General features: G+C 40.5%; 1 protein-coding gene across 1 annotated transcript in view; it reads right to left on the reverse strand.

Annotated features, from left to right (window-relative positions):
* Positions 1–26,365, reverse strand: part of CPA6 (carboxypeptidase A6) — a 260,841-nt gene that overhangs the window by 144,165 nt on the left and 90,311 nt on the right. The window contains exon 2 of the mRNA XM_030859604.2: positions 11,823–11,898. Coding sequence (XP_030715464.1) covers positions 11,823–11,898 — 76 coding nt within the window. The remainder of the gene's footprint in view (positions 1–11,822; positions 11,899–26,365) is intronic.

Below are 26,365 nucleotides of genomic sequence, written 5' to 3' on the forward strand. Positions count from 1 at the left end.
CTTTTAGTAGTCAGTCACCATTTCCTAGTTAATACTACTTTATATAAATATTTTCCTGTTCAAATTACTGGTGTGGGGCTTCCCTGGTGGCGCAGTGGTCGGGAGTCCGCCTGCCGATGCAGGGGACACGGGTTCGTGCCCCGGTCCGGGAAGATCCCACATGCCGCGGAGGGGCTGGGCCCGTGAGCCATGGCCACTGAGCCTGCGCGTCCAGAGCCTGTGCTCCGCAACGGGAGAGGCCACAACAGTGAAAGGCCCGCATACCACAAAAAAATAAATAAATAAAATAAATAAAGAGTATGAGGCTGATTCTTAGCCCAGATCACAGACCACTTTCAAAATGTGACTAAAGTGTGAGAGAATAGAAGAACACTCATGATCAGATAGCCTCGAAGCAAATGCAATTATCAGGAAAAGATCTAAGAGATGTATTTGTGGGACAGTGGGAATTTTAATCACTCTACAGTTATACAGCTATTAAAACAAAACGGTAGAAAACAGGAAGTGTCTTTAATCAAGTCAAGTCTTTGTGGTGGTGGCTGATGAATATGCAAAAGCTGCTCTGAATTTTGTTTTTAGGGCGTAGAGAAGGGCCACGTAGGCATCCCTAGCAACTGTTTTTAGGTTATAAGAAAGGAACGGATTTGTCAATCAAGGATGCCAAATGCTTAAAGAGATAGAGACATTTTTGATTTTAGGAAACAACAAATCGATTCCTAAACACCTGAGCTCTGGTTTTCAAATTGAAGTATTCCTGGCAATTAGCATTATTGTATTCATTGAGTCAGTCAATGCCCAAAGGCAAAATCCTAAAGTTACGTGAGGCTCTAGAAGAAAATGGCAGAACTCAGAGATGATTCTCTCAAGAAACTTAACATCAAGCTTTTCCAGAAATCGCACTTCCTCCGTCAAACTTCCTTTGTAACTGAAGAGACAGATAATTTCCTATACCTTAAACCTTTGCCTATTCCTTGATACTCCCTTAACCCATCATTCTACAGTAATTCTCATTTCTACCTCTATTTTCATTTTTTGGATCCTGTTTAAAATGTATTCAGACATACATATGTTCTCGATTAGAATCCAAGTTCGAGTGGCTTGTATTACAATGATAGGCAAGTAGATGAATGAATGAATTACATCTGCTCATTCCTTCAAGGTTTGCTGAGTACCTACTACGGCCAGGCACCAGGGAGAGTCAGACACTGATCCCACCTGAAGAAGAATGGTAAGTAGTCTTTGCCCTTGGAAGGTTCTCAATCTGCTGAGGGAGACGCAGCATGTCAACAAATAGCTGCTGTGTAGAGAAACATATGTTCCAGCTATAGGTTAACCCAAATGTGGGGTAATCAACTCTTTCTGAATTTCCCTGCATTACAGATTAGGGAGTGGAGGCACAGAGAAGTTAGGTAATTTGCTGACACTCACAGGACACGAAAGAGTCTGGATATGATCCTAGGAAGTATACCTCCAGGGGTTATACTCTCAATGATCACCATGCTAACTGCTTTTCACATCTGACCTGTCCAAGACTCTCATGGCTAAATAGTTAATATATGGTTTGGATGGTGATAGTCAATCCTTTTAAGTCACTGGTACTTATTTACATGCTGGTGCCCATTTCTCTAAAACAGGTGTAATCCTTCTCACCAAGGACCTCTAAAACAAAGGAAGGCAGTGAAAATCACTCCACATTTATGTAGCTAGAGAAAAAAAAATATGGTAGGAAACAAGAAACTTTTAAAACTCAAGCAAACTCTGTGACTGTGGCTGATGAAGAGGCTGCTCTAAGTTCATGGGTCCAAGAAATGGCACCAAAGTATAGTCTGTACACTGGATAGGAAACCTCTCAGTCACCAAGAAGCCTCATCTCTGCCCTTGAAAAAGAACGTCATCTATTCCCATATCCTCGATCACATGTTCACGCCCTTTAAAAGTGGAAGGAGTGAGATTCACATATGACAAAGTGAAAATCATGCCCTCCAGTTTTGTTAGTTTTCCAGGTGAAATCACAAGAATAAATAAAAAGGGTGATTTACAAAGAACAGGAAAAGAAGTGAAAGCCGATGGGTGGGTCAGGAAGGAATAATGGTCTTTTCTACGTCTTGTCTGGGCTGTGTTCCTAGGAGTGAGCGCCTGACTGTGCGCTCTTTTAGCTCTTTTAGCACCAGTTGAAGACTCACTCTTTTCTCTCCCATCAATGACTCCCTAGTCACTGTATGAAATTCAGGGATCCACTAAATTGCAGATCTGTAAGAAACTCATTCCACTGGGGATGGGTTGTGGGAGGAAAGATGCTGTACGTACAAAGTGCCAAGGATGCCAGGATATCCTGTCTGTAGACTTCAGTGAGGGTCAAAGAATTCAAGGACAATCCATGCTTTAGCCGAGTCTTCAGAGGTGAGTGGTGTTTACAAGCAGGGCAAAGAGGAGAAGAGCATTCCAGACAAGAGGAACCGCTGGAGAAAAGGCCCTTCAGAGAGAAACTATAGTCAGGTCAGTACAGCGATGGTGAAGAACACAGCCAAGGACAGTGATGGATTCTGAGAAATGTCTGAGAGACAGGCAGGGTGTGGTTTTCAAGGGCTCCACGTGTCATGCCAAAGAGTTTGAAGTCTCTACCCTTGGCCAGTGGTTGACTCCCCTTTCTACCTATGGATTCACCTAGAGAGCTTTTAAAAAGATAACTAATAATCAAGGCTTACCCAAGCAACTGAGTCAGAATCTCTGGCAGGGGGACCAGATATCAGCTTCCGAGATGATTCAGTGTGCAGTCTGGGCTGGAGATACTGCTGTTGATAATGGGTAGGGGGGATACTTAAAAGGTTTTAAGTAGAGATGTGACGTGGTCAGTTTTTCATTTCATAAGATCACCTTGACTACAGTATGGAAAACAGGTAGGGGTCATACATGAGGTGATGGAAAGGCAGTTTGGGAGATGAGTGTAAATCAGAATAAAGGCAATCAGGGTCAGAACTAAGGCGATGGCAGTGAGAATACAGACAAGGTAGGTAGCTGTCATTTTCACCTCGGATTTATTGACAGACTGGAAAGGATATGTGGGTGGGGCAGGTTATAAAAATGACCACAAATTTTTCTCATGTCTGCATTCACACCTTGCAATCATTTCATCAAGAACTGCAATCATTTCATCAAGTCTGTTTTCCCAGTCCTTGAATCTGGGCTGGCCCTCTGACTTCCTTTGTCTGGTGGAATGTGGTAGAAGTATATCTGAGTTTCTTCAATAAGTGCTGCTGGGAAAACTGGACAGCTCCATGTAAAAGAATGAAATTAGAACACTCCCTAACACCATACACAAAAATAAACTCAAAATGGATTAAAGACCTAAATGTAAGGCCGGACACTATCAAACTCTTAGAGGAAAACACAGGAATAACACTCTTGGACATAAATCACAGCAAGATCTTTTTTGACCCACCTCCTAGAGTAATGGAAATAAAAACAAAGATAAGCAAATGGGACCTAATGAAACTTAAAAACTTTTGCACAGCAAAGGAAACCATAAACAAGATGAGAAGGCAACCCTCAGAATGGGAGAAAATATTTGCAAATGAATCAATGGACAAAGGATTAATCTCCAAAATATACAAACAGCTCACTCAGTTCAACATCAAAAAGACAAACAACCCAATCAAAAAATGGGTGGAAGACCTAAATAGACATTTCTCCCAAGAAGACATACAGATGGCCAAGAAGCACATGAAAAGCTGCTCAACATCACTAATTATTAGAGAAACGCAAATCAAAACTACAATGAGGTATCACCTCGCACCAGTTAGAATGGGCATCATTAGAAAATCTACAAACAACAAATGCTGGAGAGGGTGTGGAGAAAAGGGAACCCTCTTGCACTGCTGGTGGGAATGTAAATTGATACGGCCACTATGGAGAACAGTATGGAGGTTCCTTAAAAAACTAAAAATAGAATTACCATACGACCCAGCAATCCCACTACTGGGCATATACTCAGAGAAAACCATAATTCAAAAAGACACATGCACCCCAATGTTCATTGCAGCACTATTTACAATAGCCAGGTCATGGAAGCAACCTAAGTGTCCATTGACAGACAAATGAATAAAGATGTGGTACACGTATACAGTGGAATATTAGCCATAAAAAGGAACTAAATTGGGTCATTTGTAGAGATGTGGATGGACCTAGAGACTGTCACACAGAGTGTGACACAGAAAGAGAAAAACAAATATTGTATATTAACACGTATTTGTGGAATCTAGAAAAATGTCACAGAAGAACTGGTTTGCAAGGCAGAAATAGAGACACAGACGCAGAGAACAAATGTATGGACACCCGGGGGGAAAGGGGGGGTGGGATGAAGTGGAAGACTGAGATTAACAAACATACACTAATATGTATAAAATAGATAACTAATGAGAACCTGCTGTATAGCACAGGGAACTCTATTTCACTTCGCTGTACAGTAGAAACTAACACAACATTGTAAAACAACTATACCCCAATTTAAAAAAAATATATGAAACAAACAAACAAGAAGTATATCTGAGTTTCAAGTTTGGGTTCAAAGAGCTTTGTAAGTTTCCTCTTGGATCCCTGTGACCCCCAGGCTAGCCAGCTAGACCATAAGAGACACATGGTCCAGCTGTCCTGTCATCCCAGCACACAGCTAACCACTAGTCGTGAGAATGATGGCAGATGCATGAATGAGCCCAGTTGAGATCACCTTCTATGGGAGACTGGTTGGACCTGACCTCTCAAACTGTCCAGTCTCATGCACTTTAGGAATAGCAATTACTGTCATCCAATAAGAGCAACTATTAGGTTGACCAAAAAGTTCGTCTGGGTTTCTCCGTAACACCTTACGGAGAACCCTGAACGAAATTTTTGGCCAACCCAATACTTTTAAAGTTTAAAAACTCATCTCAAACCAGGTTGTTTAAACATCAAAACTGAGACATCTTACAAACAGAAAGGAAACATGGTCAACTTAAAATACAGTGGACCTACAGTCTGTCATACAGAGTGAAGCCAGAAAGAGAAAAACAAATATAGTATATTAACGCATATATGTGGAATCTTAAAAAAGAAAAAAAGGTACTGATGAACCTAGTTACAGGGCAGGAATAAAGAGGCAGACATAGAGAATGGACTTGAGGACATGGGGTGGGAGGGGGAAGCTGGGGGGAAGTGAGAGTAGCATCGACATATATACACTACCGAATGTAAAACAGATAGCTAGTGGGAAGCAGCCGCATAGCACAGGGAGATCAGCTCAGTGCTTTGCGATGACATAGAGGGGTGGGATAGGGAGGGTGGGAGGGAGGCTCAAGAGGGAGGGGATATGGGGACATGTGTATGCGTATGGCTGATTCGCTTTGTTGAGCAACAGAAACTAAAACAGTATTGTGAAGCAATTATACTCCAATAAATATCTATTAAAAAAAATATGGTGGTATTAGTCCAAGGTCATGTTGTCAACCTATTTGAGTAAATTAAATAAAGGATCTGGGGTAATCATAATAAGAGTACTGTAGGGGGCTTCCCTGGTGGCACAGTGGTTGAGAGTCCGCCTGCCGATGCAGGGGACACGGGTTCGTGCCCAGGTCTGGGAAGATCCCACATGCCGCAGAGCGGCTGGGCCCATGTGAGCCATGGCCGCTGAGCCTGCGCATCCGGAGCCTGCGCGTCCGGAGCCTGTGCTCCGCAGCGGGAGAGGCCACAACAGTGAGAGGCCCGCGTACGGGGGCGGGGGGGGCTGTAGGGTTTTTTTTTTTACTTTTGAAAAAATGTTTCCAATGTATTCCTGTCTTTCCCACAGATTGTATTGTTTCTCTTAATATGTTTTTGTTATTGAGTTTACTAATTACCAATAACCACACAGAGGGAGAAAACTGCATACCACGTCTGAAATTCGTATTTCTGAAATTTAATCCATAACTGCATTTGGACATCTGTCTGGATTATAAGGAGCTTTCTTACTTTCAAAAATCACGCCAGAGAAAGCAAAAGTAATGCTGCTTCATTACTTTACAAAGCCTTTAACAAAAAAAATGTAAATGCTATTTCCTGCCCCAAACATTTTGACAGATCCAAGTTTTGGTCTCTTCTTCACTTTTATCTTTCAATATCATTCATAATGGTTCTGTGTATCATCAGCTAGCTCACTGAGTCACTGGCTGCTTGAGGCCACTTTCTTAGATTTTTATTGCTAAGTTACCACAAATTTAGCAGCTCAGTTCTTCCTTTACCATTTCTGTAGGTCAAAAGTGGCTTGATTTTCTGCTTAGGGTGTCACAGGGCCGAAATTAAGGTGCCAGCTTAGGCTTCAGTCTCATCTGTGGCTCAGGATCCTCTTACATTCTCAATGGTTGCTGGTAAAATTTCACTGTAGTTGTAGGACTGAGGTCTCTGTTTTCTTCTAGTCAACTGGGGGCAACTGTCAATAACTAGAGTCCTCCTGCAGTTTCTTGTTACACGGCAGCCCTCAGCTTGGATGGTTGATTTCCTCCAGGCCAGCAGGAGTCCATCTTTCTATTTCTTCTTTTGCAGTCATGTGGGGAAAACACTCTATTTTTAAAGTGCTCACCTGATTAGGTCAGGCCCACCTGGATAATCTCCCTATTTTAAGATCAACTGATTTGGTACCTTACTTACATTTGCAAAATCCTTTTAAAGCAGTGCCTAGATTAGTGTTTGATGGAAGAGCTGGGAGAAGGTGTGTATATACCAGGGCTAAGAATCTTGAAGGGCATCTTAGAATTCTGCCTTTCACAGCCATGCTTAAGAGATCCTCTAATGGCACAACTGGTTGCTAATGAAACTTGGAACAAATAACTCGCATAGCAAGGATTCTATCATCTGTCTTCCTTCTCACAATTTTCCCAGTCCATTCCACCATCCAGTTGGATGTTTGAGCTTGTAAGCACCAAGGGACCACAGGTGTTCTGGAGCTCCTACAGCTCCGGCTGCAAGACTTGGGCGGGTACCAAGGAGGATTAGCGATAAGAACATTCAACTATAGCACGATACTGAGGAGAGAGGTCACACCTGGGAAAGGCAGCAGCCAAGTTCACAGCCAAGCAAAGGAGAAAGGATGAAGGCTTCCTCATAAGAAGTGTAGTCTTTTCCCATGGAAATTTATGAGTCTAGATATGTCATTCAAAGATATCAAGAAAACTAATATTTTTGAGGCTATGTTTTAGTTTGAAAAAACGATAAACTTTTGGATACAGGACAGTTTTTTATCCTACAGATCTCTGATGAGAAAACTGGAAACAAACATCATTAATTTTTCTTTCAACAAGGCTGTGTCAATTCTCTTAAGAGAAACTTTGTCTGGATTTTACATAAAGCCATTTCTATCCCTTCAGAGCACAAAGAATCTGTGAAGAAATCTAGGCAGAACATGGTGTTTGGACTTTAATTTTACTCACCTGCAAACTATCCCCTTTCCATCATAACTTTATTTAAATCATGGTTATGTTCTTAATTAACAGTTTAATTGGTTGGTGCTTTCTCAATCCAGTTCTCTGGAGGCATGGTTTTCTGTTTAACTTTGTTTTAATTCTTCAGCAAAACCATAAAATTTAATTAGGAGAGTAACCAGCTTTGTAACAGCAGTTCTCTGTCTAATTAGCTATGCCCTGACCATACTGTCTCAGATTCCATTCAACAATGCACATACACTTTGCATTTGTTCAGGTTTCAGATAAGGCACTGTGAATTTAGCCTAAGCATATATTCCAGTTGCTTTTCACTTTTCCATAAATGCTTGGTTACAGTCAGTGAAATCAGAAAAAGTAACTTAAAGCATTCATATATGCTATTAAACCAACAGCCATCAAAGGCCAACATGTAGGAATGCTATCTTACCGTGCATATTCGTTTCTATTGCTGCAGAACAAATTACCACAAACTCAGCTTAAAATAATACCCATTTATCATCTTACAGTTCTGTAGGTCAGAAGTCCAGACACAGCTGGCTGGATTTTTTCTTCAAGATCTCACTGAGCAAAAATCAAGATAAAAGCTGGGCTGGGATTTCATCTGGATCTCAGGGTTGTCTTCCAAGCTCATAGGGTTGTGGCAGAATTCAGTTCCTTATGGTTGTAGGACTGACATCTCCATTTCCTTGCTGCCTGTCAGCTGCAGAGGCTCTCACATCCTAGCAGCCACTGTCCTTATCACATGGCTCCCATGGGCAGTTCACAACATAGCAGCTTGACTATGTGCCAGGGGGAGCACTTTTCTGACTTCCTCTGCCAACAGCTAGAGAAAACACTCTGCTTTTAAGGGGCTCACCTGATTAGGTTAGGCCCACCCCAGGTAATCTCCCTCCTGCTGCATAATACTTCACATATCAAGAGAATGACTATTCTATCATATTAACAGGCCCCAGCCCACACTCAGAGGAGGGATTATGCAGGGTGTACACTATGGGGCAGAAACGCTGGGGCCACCTTAGAATTCTGTCTACCACACTGTGCTGTAGGGAAAGAAGGCAACTCAAGGCCTCCCAGCAAACCCTCCTGTCTTCCCCTTGGAAGCGGTGTACAGGGTGTGCAAAGGAGCTGTTAACAATGGCCCCAATTCTGTCCCATCAGCTCCACAGGGCATCAGATGACAGACACTCATATTCTTTCTTCTCTGCAGGCTTTTTTCTCTGCCTGGTCAGAACTGCTGCTTTCTGTAGTGCAAGAGGATCACGCGATGAAATCATATGAATTTAAAACGACCTCAAGTTAACATGATGCTTATTGATAGAAATTTAGTTAAGCTCAGTGCCTCAAACTTCAGCCTAATAAAACAATTTCTTTAGTGAAAGAAATGAAATATGCAGACAAGAGTTATTATAGCAGGCCCGAATCTGCTAGACTTAGAACGGCCTGCCTGCAAGACGGGCATGGGGACTTAGATTGTGGGAGGGTCCCTACCATCCTAACCGAGAAGAGCAATTCACGGTGCCTAAAGTGTCTGTGCAAACAGTATAGCTCGTGCTGAACACCTGCTCTCCTGCAGGAGCCTGGAATTCTGGTGTGTGTGAGGCAAGGGGGCTACGTAATTAGGCTCAATAAAATCCCCAGGCGCTACATCTATGGTGAGCTTCACACGTGTCATCAACTTGTTACCGAGGGAATTAAGAACATTCTGTGAGACTCTCCTGGAAGACTATTCTTGGAAACCTGTGCCTGGGTTCTCCTGGACTTCATGCCATGTGCCTTTTCTTTTTGCTCATTTTGCTTTGTATCCTTTTGCATAATAAATCATAGGTCTGATTAGGACTATAGGCTGAGCTGTGAGCCTCCTCCTGCAATCACTGAACCTGGGGGTGGTCTTGGTGACCCCTGACTCAAGGAATAAAGTAAGAGCATGATAATGGTCACATTCTGAGACCAGGCTCCAATGCCCTGCAAACTTGGCCTTAATCCTCTCCATTGTGAAGACGAGCAGAGTACACAGACTAGAGGCAAGAGGCAGCCTCACCTGGGTTCTAGAGGGTTTGGCACTGCTTAGATGTGTGTTCCAATTCTGCACTGTGACCTGGGGCAAGTTCCTTAGCCTCTGTCTGTCTCTCCCAGTTTCTCTATCTGTAAGATAGCAGTAATGATAGTACCCAATTCATAGGGCCGTTAAAATGAGGCCATTCATAGAAAGCACTTAGCACTGTGACTGGCATGAATTGACTGCAAGGGGCTGGATGTAATTGTGACGTGGACTCACCAGAACACCGTCAACACTGGAATATCAACTCCCCATCCCCCCTTACTCTGCTCCCCTCTTTCCTCACCAGCCCCTCCCCTCTTCTCTCAGTTATCTTCTAAGCTTCTTTGCATACAAACTGTTTCCTCCCCTAGATTATTCCCTTTCTTTAAGGACCAAATGGAAACAATAGGCAGAAGCATTTTTAAGTACAAAAAGGGCACAATGTAAATGTACTGCCATTAGGGTCCACCATCCTGTCTATGCTCAACATCTCTCGGTTCCATCTACAGTGACTGATGAGTTTATAAGTTATCCCCACGGTTCTCACTGATGGAATCTTATTGCTTTTTTCTTTTTTCTTTTTTTTTTGCGGTACGTGGGCCTCTCACAGCTGTGGCCTCTCCCGTTGCGGAGCACAGGCTCCGGATGCGCAGGCTCAGCGGCCATGGCTCACGGGCCCAGCCGCTCCGCGGCATGTGGGATCTTCCCGGACCGGGGCACGAACCCGCGTCCCCTGCATCGGCAGGCGGACTCTCAACCACTGCGCCACCAGGGAAGCCCAATCTTATTGCTTTTGATAATGGTAAGTGATCACTGCATACAGAACTATGCAATTTCATTTTTATAACTTCGTTAGGCTCACCGTGTAGATATATTCACACATTGGGAGAAAAGTCCTTTGACAAATCACGTTTTCCAATATTTGGTTCAGAATATTTGTTCCTTGGAATACTGCACTCTAAGATGTAAAGGCACTATTGTTTTTTTCCAGTGATATTTCTACAACACAATGGAGCCAGAAACTTCTGCTTGAAACTTGCTTTGTTTTTGTGTAACTTTTGAGTCCCTAGTGGGTTATTCAGAGAGTGTTCAGGTATCGCTGCTGAAAAGGCTATAATGGGGTTGATGATCATATGTGACCAGCGGAAGGTCAATGTCAGTACCCAGAGCAGGGATTCCTTTGAGGGGGAGAGGAGGTTTAGGCAATGTCTGGTGAGCGCAGTCTCTCTGCTATCGGATAAAATCACCACAGTTTGGAATAAGCTCCTGCATCCTCACTCTGACCCCTTCTCATGGGACCCCCAAGCTTAAACAGGACACTGCATGTGTAGGGGCTGCAGATGAGGAAGAAGAAAGGAAATCAATAAAAGTTCAAAACCTCATTTGCAAATAAATTCAATATCTGAAGGGAAGATGTCAGAGAAACATCAAAGCAAAAAAAAAAGACCAAAAGTCTGATAATTATAAATATCTCCAGGAGCCACTGATTCTGTCATCCCTCCTCTGTCATCCCCCCTAACACCGTCTCCAGGTAGAACTGTATGGCAGTCCTAGGACACTTGCTTGTCTATCCCACACTGAAGGTTAATGAGGCCTCCCTTGCAAGTCTCCTTTGCTGTCCATTAAAATGAAGCTAAACCACCACAAACTTCATGGGATGCTTCTGTTCTTGGTAGGCATGGAAGAGAGCCCATCACAACATTTCTCATCATACGCTTTTAGCTTTTAGCTGAAGTTAACACTCAATTATATTGTAGTAATGGGGAGATGAGAAACCCTCTAACTCTAAAACCCATAGAATTCATCAAAGATTGAATAATCAAAGCCCTTCAACCTTTGCCAACAAAAGTCTCTTATCGGACTCACTGAAACATAGCAAAATTAATTAACTTGAATTTCTAGCTTTCTTTTCCTCAACTCAAGTCTGCTTGAAGTTTTAATTAGAAGGAAAGTGTCTAGATGATCAGCAGGGAGATTTCAAGGAGGAGAAGTGAAGCTTTGGAAAATTACAAACTAAATCCATTTGTTAAAAAAATTTTACTGAGCTCCTAGGATATTCAAGACACTCACTGAGAACAGAGCAATGATCAAAAATAGACAAGCTCTCTCATGAAGCTTACATTCTACTAAGGGAGATGGAAAATAAATGAACTAGTAAATAGATAATTGGTCAGATATATAATATTTTGAGTAACCTTAACTATCCTTTAAAGGCACTTTCAAGCTATCTCTTATCATTTTCTTCCCTTGACTAATGAAGTCCAATTATTCAACTCTAGTCAGCAAAACCCTGTAAACACATTATGAGCATAATGATAAGTGAGTGGACACTCGCTTACCTTCAGTTGCTGGTATATTTTCTTCAGTGCATATGCTTCCTCTTCTGTATTGGGAATAAGTCTTATCACCTTATCACTATAAGAAAAGGAAAACAATGGTGATATTTACCTTTCAAAAATAAAGATATAACCATCTCTATCTTCTTACCTTTTAAAAAACTGCCTCTGCATTTAAGAAAAACAGCAAAACTTCGGACTGGCCAGCAGGAATTTTACCCTGTCCTTGTTATTCTCTGATTGTATTGGTCTTTTATTCTCTGTCTGAACACTATTCATTTTTTCATCAGCTTTTGAAGATTACAAACTGACACTCAAGCAGAGAAAGGCCAAAAACACAGGAACAGTGGCAACAGGACAAGAATGCTCATGGTGTCTCAAAGCAGATACCAAGAACGAAAACTCCTGATGACAGGGGAAAAAAACCAAACAAACTACTTTTTATTTTTTCAGTTAATTAATTTATTTATTTTTGGCTGTGTTGGGTCTTCATGGCCGCACACGGGCTTTCTCTAGTTGTGGCGAGCAGGGTCTGCTCTTCATGGTGTTGTGCGGGCTTCTCTTGTTGTGAAGCATGGGCTGTAGAAGCATGGGCTTCTGTAGTTGTGGCACGTGGGCTCAGGAGTTGTGGCTCACGGGCTCTAGAGCACAGGCTCAGTAGTTGTGGTGCACGGGCTTAGTTGCTCCGCGGCATGTGGGATCTTCCCAGACCAGGGCTCGAACCCGTGTCTCCCGCATTGGCAGGCGGATTCTTAACCACTGTGCCACCACGGAAGCCCCAAAACTACTTTTTAAATTTAACTTAATGCTGAAAAATAATGTGACTTTTGATGAGAGAACCTGTGAAATCCATACACAGCAGAACATTTCTGGTTTGGATTCTTCCCACGTTGAGGACAGTAAAGATAAGCCCATCTCTATGGGGCATTTTATTTCTCAAGTACAGAGCTTCCCAACTGGTAATATGGAGGGCCCCCAATTATTTGTAGGTGTGCCATGAGATCCTGATGGCTGTAAAATTTTTTATTTTTTTATTCTTTTTTTTTAATTTATTTTTTATTGAAGTATAGTTGATTTACAATGTGTTGGTTTCTGGTGTACAGCGAAGTGATTCATTTATACATATAAATGTGTTCTTTTTCATGTTCTATTATGGTTTATGCAATATTCTTAAAGTGATAAAAATTTAAAATCAATTTTTACAGCCATTAAAATTTTACCACAGTTGAATATTTGAACACTCTTTATAGATTCTGAATTGCCTAAGAAGACTGGAGGTGTCATGCTTTCCATCAGAGAGTTCTCTGTGGTGGTGACTGCTCCCCCAGGTGTGCCAGACAGGCATTATCATTTTCTAATTATGTCATGAGGCTCTGGTATATAATAATCACAACTATATATGTATAACTGAAGCACTGTGCTGTACACCTGAAGCTAACACATTGTAAATCACCTATACGTCCATAAAAAAGAAATTCATTTATCATAGTAAAAAAATAATCACAACTGTTCCACGTGCTTTGCATGGAGTATATGCTTATTAAATATTTATTAGCAGACTGTATAAAGGAGATCATTGAGAATAATTGGCTTCCAGAGGAAACGTAAGGAAAAACTAAGTACAAGGGGAATGCATATTTTTCATCATCCTCTATGGCATTTAACAATGACTGCAGATAAAGAAGAATGTTATTAATACCACGTATATATATAAAGCACAAAAAAAAACCCTCTAGCAGTTCAGTCACAACTTCTCTCTCCAGCCTCAAAGTTGTATCAGAATAAGAATAGAATTTGCATGCTTTTCCAATGGTTTTACTACTTAGATGAATAGCAGTCTTGAAGGCTAGGTGAGATTAATATGGAGGACATCAGAGCCCAAGGGAGACTTCCAGATGTGTTGGACAGTCATTCGTAAGGGTTGTGTGTCCATTTCCAATCACTTTAGCTGTATTCTTTCAAATGATCCCGTTACACCTTCCTTAGGCCTATGAATTAAAAGACCCCTGGCTTGCTGATGATAATTTAGTATGTTTTAGGTACTCCTATTCAAAATGGCTTTGTAGCTTTGATTTCCTCAAAAATCACACAAAGCCACCTCTCACTATCCACGTCACAAAGCCCACTTTTCTGGAAAGAATTAAAAAGTAGAAGGAAAGGAAAAAAATTGAATCACTGTAAAACAACTCCAAAAAATGACTTTTGGAATTTAAACGTAATTACACCTTTTCTTTTTTTCATTTCTGTTTACACATGTCTCTGGCCTTTGTTTTTCCTGGATTCATCATATCCTGGCCTCTCCCACCTGAACCAACATAATTCTTGGCAAAGAGAAACAACTCCTATGGGTGATACGGTTGTTTCTGAGGGATGGATCACTTGATAGCTTGCTGAAAAACACCTCCATCTGGGGCCCTGTCAGCTCCTCAAGAGCTCAAAGAAAGCAATCTGTGGTTGTTTCACAGCCATGGGCAGATTCTTTTTTTTGTTGTTTTTTTTTTTAAGATGATAGATAATTCAACCTGGCAATTGGGTCCTCCTCTGTGAGTGTAAGGTAAAAGGGGACCACCCCTGGGATTATTTAACCCTGAAAGTGATTGTTCAAACCCAGCTTTGTCATTTTTATCACAAAAAGTTCTCTGCATCTCAGCTTGTAGAAATTTTCAGGTGTGACTTGAGAAATGTTACCATTTGGTTACTTATCAAAGAGCAGAGAATAAGGAAAGCTATTTAGGAAAGCCCATGAAATGCCATACTTTTTTGTAAGCCTATAAATTATATTGGTAGACTAGCCAGTAACCAAAACCCAAGAGCTCTTTATTCAGCATGGAAAACCAAATGCCTTCCAAATGCCCCATGTGTTTTACCAAACAGAAAGCTTACTCTCCCTAGATCTGATAGCTAGTCTTTTTCGAAGTGCCGAACAATAATTCAGGACCACAAACAGGAAGTTTTCAGGTAGTGAAGTAGCTACTGGAACTTAGAAAAACTAGCTGTGCACAACTATCATAGAAGGTGAACTGAGGCTTCCTTTATAATTTATCAGTTTTTTCAACCACTACGTGACAACATCATTTTAAGACCACTTGGTTACCCTTTGGGATTAAGACGAGGGTAAATCAGATATTTCTGACTCAGTCTATATAAAGTTGTCAGAGAAAGACTGCAGATGTTTTTAAGTACAGTTTAAGGATGTAGTACAGAGGCGGCAGGGTATCCTAGATAACTAATGTCCCAGTAATTATTAATATGTATCCACTCATGATATACTGGTATTTTGTCCCCTTGTCTTACAGGACAAATGAGGTTATGTTGCTATCATGCTAGCATCAAGTCTGGTTGTAAATTTGACGACTAAACCTTCTGTGCCGTAGCAACCACATTAAAAAAATTTAATCAATTGCAAAACTATTCTTAAATGTCTAATGAGAATGTATACTCCTAGAGAAGAGAATTCAGCAAGAGAATACCATCTCAAACTTGTTACCATCTGTCTGGGTCTCAGAGTCCTTGTTACAGGAGTGAGGGGTGAACTCCCAGCTGCTTTTTCATTTTATTTTTAAATTTAATTATATATTTTTTTAACTTTTCTGGACTTATTAGTTTCAGGTGTACAACACAGCGATTCAATATTTTTATAGATTACACACCAAAGTTCTTATAAAATATTGACTATTTTCCCTGTGCTGTACATTACATCCCTGTGGCTTATTTTCTAACTAGCAGTTCGTTCCTCTTAACCCCCTTCACCTATTTCTCCCCTCCCCCTATTTCTGTCCCCTCTGGTAACCACTAGTTTGTTCTCTGAATCTACGAGTCTTTTTCTGTTTTGTTATATATATATATTTTTTCGATTCCACATATAAGTGAAAACACACAGTATTTGTCTTCCTCTGACTTAGTCACTAAGCATAACACCTAAGACTGGGTGGTTGGAGTTGGACGCCAGTTGTAGTCATCGCTATGCCTTGACCACACCTACGGAAGAACATCTGTGTTTGGACAACCTGAGAGTCCTCCTCCTCAGCCTCCTTTTGAAAGACATAAATGTGAAGCTCCGGATTTTTCCTCTAGCTCCTGGCATGACCTTTCACAATTCTGTTATCAAACTCTACATTTCTTTGTAAGTTACAGAGCTCGTTTATGAATCCATGTTTATAAAAATTAAAATATTACACAGGATGTGAAATAATAAAGTTCCTCTCCCAGTTCTCTTCCAACCCAAACCTCCCATCTGCCCCTAGTAGCCATTATTAAGAGTTTCCTGGGATTCGCGCCAGACTCTTTGCACTTACACATGCACGCATGTGCGCGCGTGCACGCACACACACACAGTGATTTGTTTTATAACACTATAATACTAACTTGCTTTTATTTTTCACTTAATTCATTTTAAATGCTATTTTTCACTTAATTTGGTTTTAAAATGCTCCTTTTAAATAAACAACTGGATTCCATATGATATTTTATTTCAGAGTTTTATACCTATATTCGTAAGGGAGGCTTTTAAAAATCCAACTTTAAAGCATCATGTTCTTTTTGAATCGCTTTTGTCTGATTTTGGTATCAACATTATGCTTACTTCATGGGACTAATTAGGGATTTTTTTACCGTTGTAATATGCTCTGACAATTTGAATGACACAGAAGTTATGCTTCTGATTGTTTTGTAGAATATACTCATAAAATCTTTGAAGGTGAGGCCTCCTCTTCCTTTTTTTTGTTTTTGTTTTTTTCTGGTGGTTAAGGGTTAGATATCTTTTAAATTCTTTTGTGGATAATGGTGCGTTCGGTTCTCTTCTGGGCTTTTGGTAATTTACATTTCCCAGAAAACCATCCACTTATTTTTATAAAATATATTAAACTATTAAAAAGTCTTACAATTTAAGACATATATCTTTCTTTATCTGTAGCTTTGTCCCCTTTTTATGTCCTAATGGTATTTGTGGGTTTTTAAAAAATTCCTCAATCAGATTTTGCAAAATTTATTTTATTGGTCTTTTAAAGAATCATTTTGTTTTTATTGATCAATTATGTTTATTATATATAAATATATATGTATTTTGATGTGTATATAGTTATATATGTTATATATTAATGTATAACATGTATTTTGATGATACATAGTTATGTATAAGCTCATAACTACTACATCTTCTGAATGGAATGAAACTTTTATTCGAACAAAATATCCTTAGAAAAATCATTCTTTGGCTCATTTAAATAGCCTTTACCTTGAATTCCATTTTCCCTAATATGATTGCCACTCATGCTTTCTTTCTGTTTAGCTGGCACAATTTTGCCCATCTCTTTCTTATGCTTTTCCCCCAGATGTGTCTCTTGCAAACGTCATAATGCTAGATTAAATTTTTAAAATCCATAAAGAACTTTGACTTTTAGCTGGAGAATTGTACTTGTTCACATTAATTATCATACCTAACATGTGTGGTTTTAATCTTACAATTTTTTGTTTTGTTATAAGTTCTTGTTGCCATTTTCTTCCTTTTCTGCCTTTCTTAGAGTTAACCAATTTTCTTTGCCAATTTTTTCATATCTATTGGTTTGTGAGCTACGCATCTTATTTCTATTTCTTCAGTGTTTATATAAATTAAAAAAACCTTAACAGAAATAGAGGCACAGATGTAGAGAACAAACGTATGGACACCAAGGGGAGAAAGCAGCAGGGGGGTGGGGGGGGTAGGATGAACTGGGAGATTGGGATTGACATATATGCACTAATATGTATAAAATAGATAACTAATAAGAACCTGCTGTATAAAATAAAATTCAAAAAAAACCCCACCTTAACAAATACCTCTTCTTTCATGTCTAGAATTAATATCTTAGTATTTTCCTCCCTTGAAAAAGATTTAAAATTATTTTTTCTCCATCCCTCTCTCTCCCCCACATTTTTCCTCCTCCTTCATTCCATGTTTGTGAAAATCATCTGGCATTGTTGTTGCACATCTAAGTGTGGATCTCTCCTCAAAACTCATATCTTGAAGTCCTAACCCCCAGTATGTCAGAATGTGAGTGTATTTTGAGATAGGGTCTTTGAAGAGGTAATTAAGTTAAAATGAGGTCATTAGGGTGGGGCCTCATCCAATACAATTGGTGTCCTTTTCAGAGAGGAAATTTGGGCACAGACACTCACAGGGGGAGGAGCATGTAAAGACACAGGAGAAGAAGGCCTCAGAAGAGACCACACCCACAGACCCCCTGATCTCAGACTTCCTGCTCTAGGACTGTGAGGAAATGAGTTGCTGTGGCTGAAGTGACCCAGTCTGTGAACTTTGTCACCAAAGCCCCAGCAGACTAATATTAATACATACTCTGAAGATGGCAGCTTAACCATTATGTCCTCATGGAGCTATTCTTTGATATCCAGAAAATTTCAGTCACCTTGTTCTTTCCTGTATTCTCCCAATACCTTATACATTTCCTATTACATTCACCATAATTATTTAATGTCTACATCTCTCCACTAAGCTTTAAACTCCATATAAGCAGGAATTCAATACATTGTAATCTATTTGTGGAAATCCTGCGTTGTGTGAGTATCTCTACAGAGTGGTTTGGAGCTGGTCTTGAGGGGTCCAGGGCCAGTTTTTTTGTCTTACTCGAAATTCCTCTATCATGCAGAGGGTGAAGGAGCTCACACCCACGCATGGTAAAGGCCCAGGGTATCTGCTTTCCAGAGGTGCCTCCTATCCCCCACATCCCTAGGAAAGTAAAATCTCCCTCAGCTTCTTCCAGCTGAGTGGGAAGTTTTTCTCCACAGTTCGAGAAAAGTGCTTTGAGAAAAGCAAGCTTTACACAGACTTGCTTCTAGCTCCCCACTCCTGCCCACTGTGGGCACTGGAACCCCAGCATCAGCTTGAGGGCCCCTTTGCAAAGTCCTGACTACCAGACCTCAAGGCATCAGCTTTTTCTTTTCACTGTAGCTTCCCCCCTCCCCAAATGTTTGGCACCCGGAAGTTTCCTCTTCTTTCTTCCTCCAAAGCTCAGTTATCCACTAAAACCAATGACATGGTGGCAGCATCCCACACTCTGCAGGCAAGTTGCCAGCACAGTCTGTGTGGTCTCAGGCAAGGTTTTTCACGTCTCTGTGCCTCAGTCCCTCTCTCTCCAGATTGGGGAGACTCGTACCTAATTCATGGACTATTAAATGAGTGAGGGTTTAATGAGTATTCAAGTCAAGTGCTTAGAGTAATACCTGACACAGGGTCAGAGATATTGTAGATGTTTGATGTTATCATTACATTTTGTCATTTTCAGCATTTCTTCGCTTTATCCGATATTTACATTTTGAGGGTTCCTGATGGCATCCACTCAAATCCTTCATGTTCTCTCCTGTTCTAATCTGTTGAGTGGAAGAATGAATAAGATTCTCAAGAGGAAACTACTTGTAGCAGACCTGCTGAGCAGCCTCAGAATGTGTGACCTGTGTGTAGTCTGTCCTCTGCTTGGTTTCGTGTAACTGCTTCCCTGGGGACCACACCTAATCTGAGACCCAACTTAAAGACAGTCCGTGGACAGTAAGGTGGAATGACAAGTAAGTCCTGCCCATTTGGGCTCACTCTATGGCCGGTGACTGACAGTCGATGCAGTCAGATCCCATCTTGGGGAGTGTGTGCTTGAGACATAAAGAAAAGGACCAGTTAGTTTGCAGGATCTGGAGCAGGGGCACCAGATCCAGGGAACAGCCAAGTGGCCACACTGGCAAAGTCCTCAAGCAGGGAGCACAGGCACTTGACACACAGCCCTTCGTGAATGATCATTTGGCTCCAGGGACATGGGTTGGAAACAGTTCCCCCTTTCCCTTGTGCTTCCTTATGATAAACTTCTATCATCTGACGTATCTGGAATGTGTCTTTTTTGAACCCAGCAAATGCACCAGTATTAAGAACACATAAACTTCAAATACTTCAGTTTTTCATTCCTGTCTCCAAGTCACTGTCCTGTCTCCAAGTCACTGGATTTATCTTCTCTGAACCAGTTCCTTGTTCATTTAGGGAAGAAAAAGAATAAGGTTGGATTCCAATCAGGGCTCCAACCACTTGACCAAATTGTGTAAACATTTAGAGCCAATGATGCCTAATCCTTAATTGGGGAAACACTACAATTTTGTTGCATAAGGTTTTTGTGAGAATTATTTCATTTGGCCACACTTATTAAGGTTTCATGATGTGCCAGACACAGTGTTGGATGCTAGGAATACAGCAGTTCCTGCCGTGATGGGCTGACACTCACAGTTTCTGTGAGTCTGTCTGGGAAACGCCTAACTTAACACAGCCTCTCAGTGCATTAGCTACTGTTATTACCTCTACAGGAAAATATTTTTCTCATCCTTTAGAACTTAACAAGCTGAAAGCAGATGCTTTGCTAAGTGTGTTTCACTGTAAATATCAGAAACAAACCACGATTTAGTTGCGGATCTATTTAACTTTCTTTGGTCGTTGTTGGTGCTTTTATTTCTTGACATTTTCACAGGTATTTGATTCTAATTGTTGATCAGTTTCTTAATTTGGGACTATTTCCTTTCTTCTCAGGCAGCTCTTTGGCATCTCAGAAATGCACATATTAGGTCATCTCATTTTCTACAACAGCGATTTATATAAAATAAAAAGGGAAAATAATTTCAGAGATAGTCTTGTGGAGATGTCCTCTCTATTGGTACAGGCTACACATGTTCAATTTTTCAATAAAGACACAATTTACCTGGATGTAGAAAAGGATTTCTAATGTTGCCCTTTACAAGGTACCAGAGTAGATGACTATAGTGGATGCCTTTGACTGCCCCTCTTAAATCCATTTCCCTTTCCTTAAACCCTAACAGGACTGGTTTGCTCAGATACACACCTTCACCCCGTTTCAGGAATGAGTCTTGATCAGCCAGTCAGAGGATGGATATCCCCTGGACACTTTTGATAGTCTGGAGATGGACAGGTGCTATAAATGGACCCAATCAGGTTTAAGGGAAGGACTGATACTCCAAGGTTGAGGGAAAAAGAAGATTCACTCTCTTATTGAACATAAGCAATGTGTAACCCTGCTTGGCACTGGCAGCCTGTAATTGAGAAGGGAGTGAACTTTGGGGTGAAGCAGATTCTGTGGACTGTTGGGAGAAGAGACAGAAAGAAGCTGGGTCTTCAGTGATCTTGTAGAATCAACCAACCTTCAAGCTTGTCCTATCTCTGGACTTCCTGTTATACAGTGTACAATTTTTCTTTATTGTGTGGGCCAGTTTGAGTCAGTTGTCTCCTACTTGTAACCAAAAGCATGTTGCACAATAACAATAATTTTACTTATTTTGGCTATTTTTAGGAATGAGATAAGGAAAACCAATAGAATAATTAAATTTACTGTTATTTAATAGTAAGCAAAGTCTTTGCAGCTAGGAAAACACATATTGACATTCCTTCTTTTTTTCCTAAATACCATTCTCTAAAACATCCCTTTAATTTTGGTGGCAGTTTAAAAAACAGTGGGTGCTTTCAGAGGAGAAGATTCATGGAACTCAATAGCTAAGAGTCATCTTGCATTTGCAAGAAAAATAGGACGGTTTAAAATATTTGCTGATTTTTCTGAAAACTATCTTGTGGAAGAATAATAGGATATTCACTTATTAAACAAAAAAAATCTCATGCCCGAGCACAAAGAAAACCATTAAGTAATCCCATCTAGAAAAATTACTGTTCGCACGTAGATTCTATATTATAAAGGTCTCAGAGCTGTACTTCCTTTGTTGAAAGATTGTGTTTTGATGTACATGAAAAATTTCATTAAAAAGCAATAAATAAGAGACAACTTAGCAGGGAATACTCTAGAGAGCTAAATGGAGTCTCCCTTCTTTGGTCATGGTTTATAGTTGCAATATAAAATACTCAGAACATGAAGAAGCTTCCTATGGCAGTTTGCCTAGGACATGAAGATTTAGACTTCACTCTCAGATTAACATTAAGCAGAAGCAGAAGTGATGACTTTCTTCTTCTTCTTCTTTTTTTTTTTTTGTTGTTGCTACAGTTACTTTAACAGGAGAGAAAAGAAAACTATAGTCTGCAAAAGCCTTACTGTTGTACTTCACTTTGTAACAGAAATTTTCTCAAGAAGTTCAATGCCTACCATGGTGTCTCATCGGTAATGAATGATCAAGAAATATCTGCTGAACTGAAATGAAATTGGCTTTTTGTAAACTGCTGTTTTAAATTTCTGAAATTGGCTTCCATTGTAAGGCTTGAAAATTTCCTATTCTCTCATTAGCACAGGTCAGAGAGGAAAAAGAAATAAAATGTAACCCTGCCAGTAAGTTAATTTCTTACAGTAAGATATTATCTTCACTATGTCTCAAGGACTTTCTATATATCATTGTCAAATCAGTATTTGACAAGTCCTTCTTGTGATATTTAAGAATAGGACTCCATCTGAGCAAACTGTTACTGCAATGGAGAACAAATCGTTCATTCAACACATATCTGTGTAGCAATTATTCCATGCAAGTCCCTAGTGGGGAAGAAAAAGGAAGTGAGTATAGACCATATATAATCTAGTATAAAGATGTATAATCTAGATGGGTATATAAGACATAAGTAATGCCTTATATTATTATCGTGATATAAGGTAGCATGTGATCAATGTTTTATAAATTACACAGAAAATGAGATCAAGCAGGATGCTGTGGGGCCTCCCCAGGGACAGACCCCATGTCCTCCACCTCTTGTTTGTAGAAAAGCTTTAGTCTCCTAGGCCTTCCCCTAGTTCTGAAGAGCAAATTTAATCAGTGAAGTAAAAAATACAGAAACGAAAGGGAACAGTCAAGCAAGATGAAATAACAGTAGTTTAGCTATAAAACGAAGTCAAGGACATTTAGTTCCTCATCAGGAGCTATAGATAATATCCTGAGCCATATCGTTGAGTTGTTTTGCTGACACCAAAACCCCTACCAGGTAGAAGAAGTTAACTGCATGCTGACCACAAGCATGTGGACCCCAGACTGGTTGGAACCAGAAGGTTAATGATGTCGACTCCCGAAATACCACCCCATTACCTCACCACCAACCAATCAGATGAATGTCCATGAACTGATTAGGCACCCTACAACCCTCACCCCTAATGTTGCCTTTAATAACCCTTCCCTGAAAGCCGGTCAGGGAGTTGTGTTTAGCTGGAACTATCAGAGAAGACAATATGGAAGGACTTGAATACTTGAAATGAAGATTTGTGTCCCCGTTGACTGAGAGTCACTGGTATACAATAGCTTAGTGGTTTTGAAATTTGAGTGTGCGTGAGATTCACGTGGGAATCTGCCAGAATAACTTGGGCTAAATATCTTGAAATCTCCTTTCAGTAAAAAACTTTAGCAATACTGAAATTTGTATGTGTGTGCAGTGTATCTTTTAATATGCATTGGTAGGCTGGCAATAAAGTAGGGGAAATCCTAACAGGTCGAAAATGCTGAGATAACACTGAAGCAGTGGCCACCCTGATTGAGGAAGGACATCTGGGTAATCGCTGATGTCCTAGAATCTGAACAAGGGGAACATTCAAAACAGAGACACCAACAGAAGGTCTTAACCACCTCAGTGAAAGGATGGCCAGAAAGAATGCCTTGTGAAAAGAAAGAGTAGGAATACTTATCTTTCTTGGACTTGGCTCTGGATAGAGGAGAAAAATATAGTCATCACTGAATTTAAAACCACAAGCTATCCAACTAGTAGGGTTAGGAATAAAATTCAAACTGCCTATGTTGTCCAAAATCTCCAAGCCTCATTCTCTCAGCTGCAGAGCCCTGCCTAGTGATGGCTCACAACTGACTCCATTTAAGGCATTACCTTCAGTTTAGAGGAAGTGCTCCACCCAAGGTTAAGGCTCCCCCTACTTCTCAGAATAAAGGCAAACCTTAGCCCGTCCTTTATCTTACTATAGTGCATTGCTCTGAGGATGAAAAATTCTCAGGGGTATCAAATAAATCAACAATTAAACAAGGCACCGTAAGCCCATGGTGGGACTTCATGCCTCTCCCTGTCATATCACATATCATGAGGGTAAGTAGGGTATTAGAAATAGGATGGGAAAGTCAAGTCAAGCTTTGTATCTTATCTACTCATATATCTTAGAATTCAATTTAAGAAGGAAGAGGGTTGTGAGGGGCTGTGTATTAACACAAACGTATGAATTGAAAGGGGAAGGCAGCCTTTCCTGATAGAAACCAAGTCTGAATTGGCTGACTGGCTTGACAACGAAGTTTTCCTTTGCCAGTTAGAGGATACAGCACATAGTTTCCTAAATGAGCTATATCTGCAGAATCAAGGTTTAGAGAAAATTCTATCTTAAAGCAGTTGATAACACCATTTTGTCAAATATTATTGTGTCGGCATAGATGTAATGAAGTTCACAATTTTCCCAAATCTTTGTGATGATATCACGTTAAACAAAAAAGGGTGAGGGATGCATTATTTTCTGGAATTCTTTTAGGGGGGCATGAGTAGAGAAGTGGGGAGCTGACTTTCTTAGCTCTCTGGGCTGATTTCGGTTCTCTCTTTAAGATGGTAACCCCTCAAACTGAACACACTTCCCTGGAGGTGTTGTGAAGTTGTCAGGAGAAAATCAGGGAAGGGAGGAAACACATTCTTGTTGCAGGTGAGAGAGGAACTCAGAGTTCTTATTTTAAATATTAATACTTGATGTATCTGATGAAGCAAAATATTTGATCACTGAACAGATACCTATCACTGCCATTTTTCCAGGTGCTGGAGAAACAGTAATGAACAAGGCAGGAAATTTTCTGTTATCATCTAGCTTATGTTGCAGTGAGGGAGGCAGATAATGAGTAAATAAATTAACAAACAGCGTTTCAGATAGTGACAGAGCTGTGGATAAAGTAAGAGGTAATTTGATAGCAACTGGGGAGGGGGCGGTGCTATTTCAGATCGGGTGTCAAGGAAGCGTCCTCCGAATCAAGTTTTAAATACCTGGATTAAAATGAGCCAGCAGAGGAGGATTCCATGGAAGAGTGCTAAGAGCCCTGAGTTGAGGCATGCTTGGTCCTCCTTGAGGACAGCAAGTCTGCAGCCGAGAACAAAGGGGTGCGTGGAAGGCGGCCACGTTGCGGGGGGATGACCAGGGAGGATCTCGTGATGGAGCCCTGGACGTGCATACGGAGTTCTGTTTTTATACCTGGTGCAATGGAAGCTCTTAGAGGGTTTTAATCAGGACAATAATATCTGATTTATGTTTTTAAATGCTCACCCTGGCTGCTGTGTGGAGAATGGACTCTGGGGGAAAGGGAAGAGAGAGGGGAGAGCAAGGAGACCAGTAGGATGATTGCTGCAGTATAGGACAGAGGTGGCTTCTCTAATGAAGTCGGACAAAGAGGCTAGATCCAGGATATACTAGAAGTAGAGTCCACAGAATTCACTGCTGAATTTATACAACCAAAGGAGAGTTAAAGAATCACAGATGACTACCACGTTTTGGCCATTCACTGGGATTGAGAAGACTGAAGGCAGGTTTGGCAGAAAATATCAAGCTCCTATTTCTTTCTGAACATGGTATATTTGTGATCCTATTAGACACGGATACGGTGATGAGGAATCAGTTTCATGATACGAATTTAGGGCTTAGCCGGAAGCTGGGGCCAGAGGCAGAAATTTAGGAGACATTAACATACGGTTAGTATTTAAAACCATGATACTCATTTCTCCTAAGTAATGCATAAAATGTTTAGAGAAGAGTAAACTATCATAAATAGGATTTGGATTTCCCAGAAGTTGTTTGCCAGACTTTCTCTTTTCCTAGTTATTCCTTCATTCTGTTTGTAAAATTAGGATTTGAGTGTTCAGTAGAAATCATATGAGGCACCACGAGAGTCGGGGAGAGAACAGCGCTGCTTAGGTCATGAGGCATTCCTCATACGAACAAAGCTGGTTTGGTATCACGGTGTCTCTCTCCACTTAGCTCCAAATTTGAGTCAGGGTCAAATGGAACCTAAATCACATCTAGAACCAAGGGAGCTTGGGTTTCTGTAGCCTCTGTTGGCCAGAAAGACACACGAGCAGGGGTTGGAGTAGATGCTGAGGGAGCCAATCCAGCGTCTGCCCCGCTGGTCAGAAAAATGTGGACACTGGGTTTTAATGAGGCTTTAATTCTACAAGAGACTTGAGGAATTTTTATTGGAAATTTGTCATGCAGAAATATTTTGCCTTCTTGTACGTTACTGGGATGAAGCAGTTATAGAAAGCTGTGGAAAAGCTCCCTTGGAAGCTATGAGCCAGTTTTCTAAATTAGACTTTTATTTGTTAATCAAAAATAAGAATTGACTGAAATGACTAAGAATAGAAGTGGGGGATATGGTCAGTGAAATGTGGACAACAAACCAGGATCTGTTTACATTCTCGCCAAATGTGTTCCCCAGTTTGGAGATTTGGAGGGTTTTTTTTTAGGAATTTAATTTGGTTTGGGGAGGGGATTTTTTTTTTATTAAATTGGGAAACATACTCATTGTGGTATGTTTCCCAATTTAATATTACATGTAATACACAATATTAC

Source organism: Globicephala melas, chromosome 17 (assembly GCF_963455315.2).
Source record: "Globicephala melas chromosome 17, mGloMel1.2, whole genome shotgun sequence".
Taxonomy (NCBI): Eukaryota; Metazoa; Chordata; class Mammalia; order Artiodactyla; family Delphinidae; genus Globicephala; species Globicephala melas.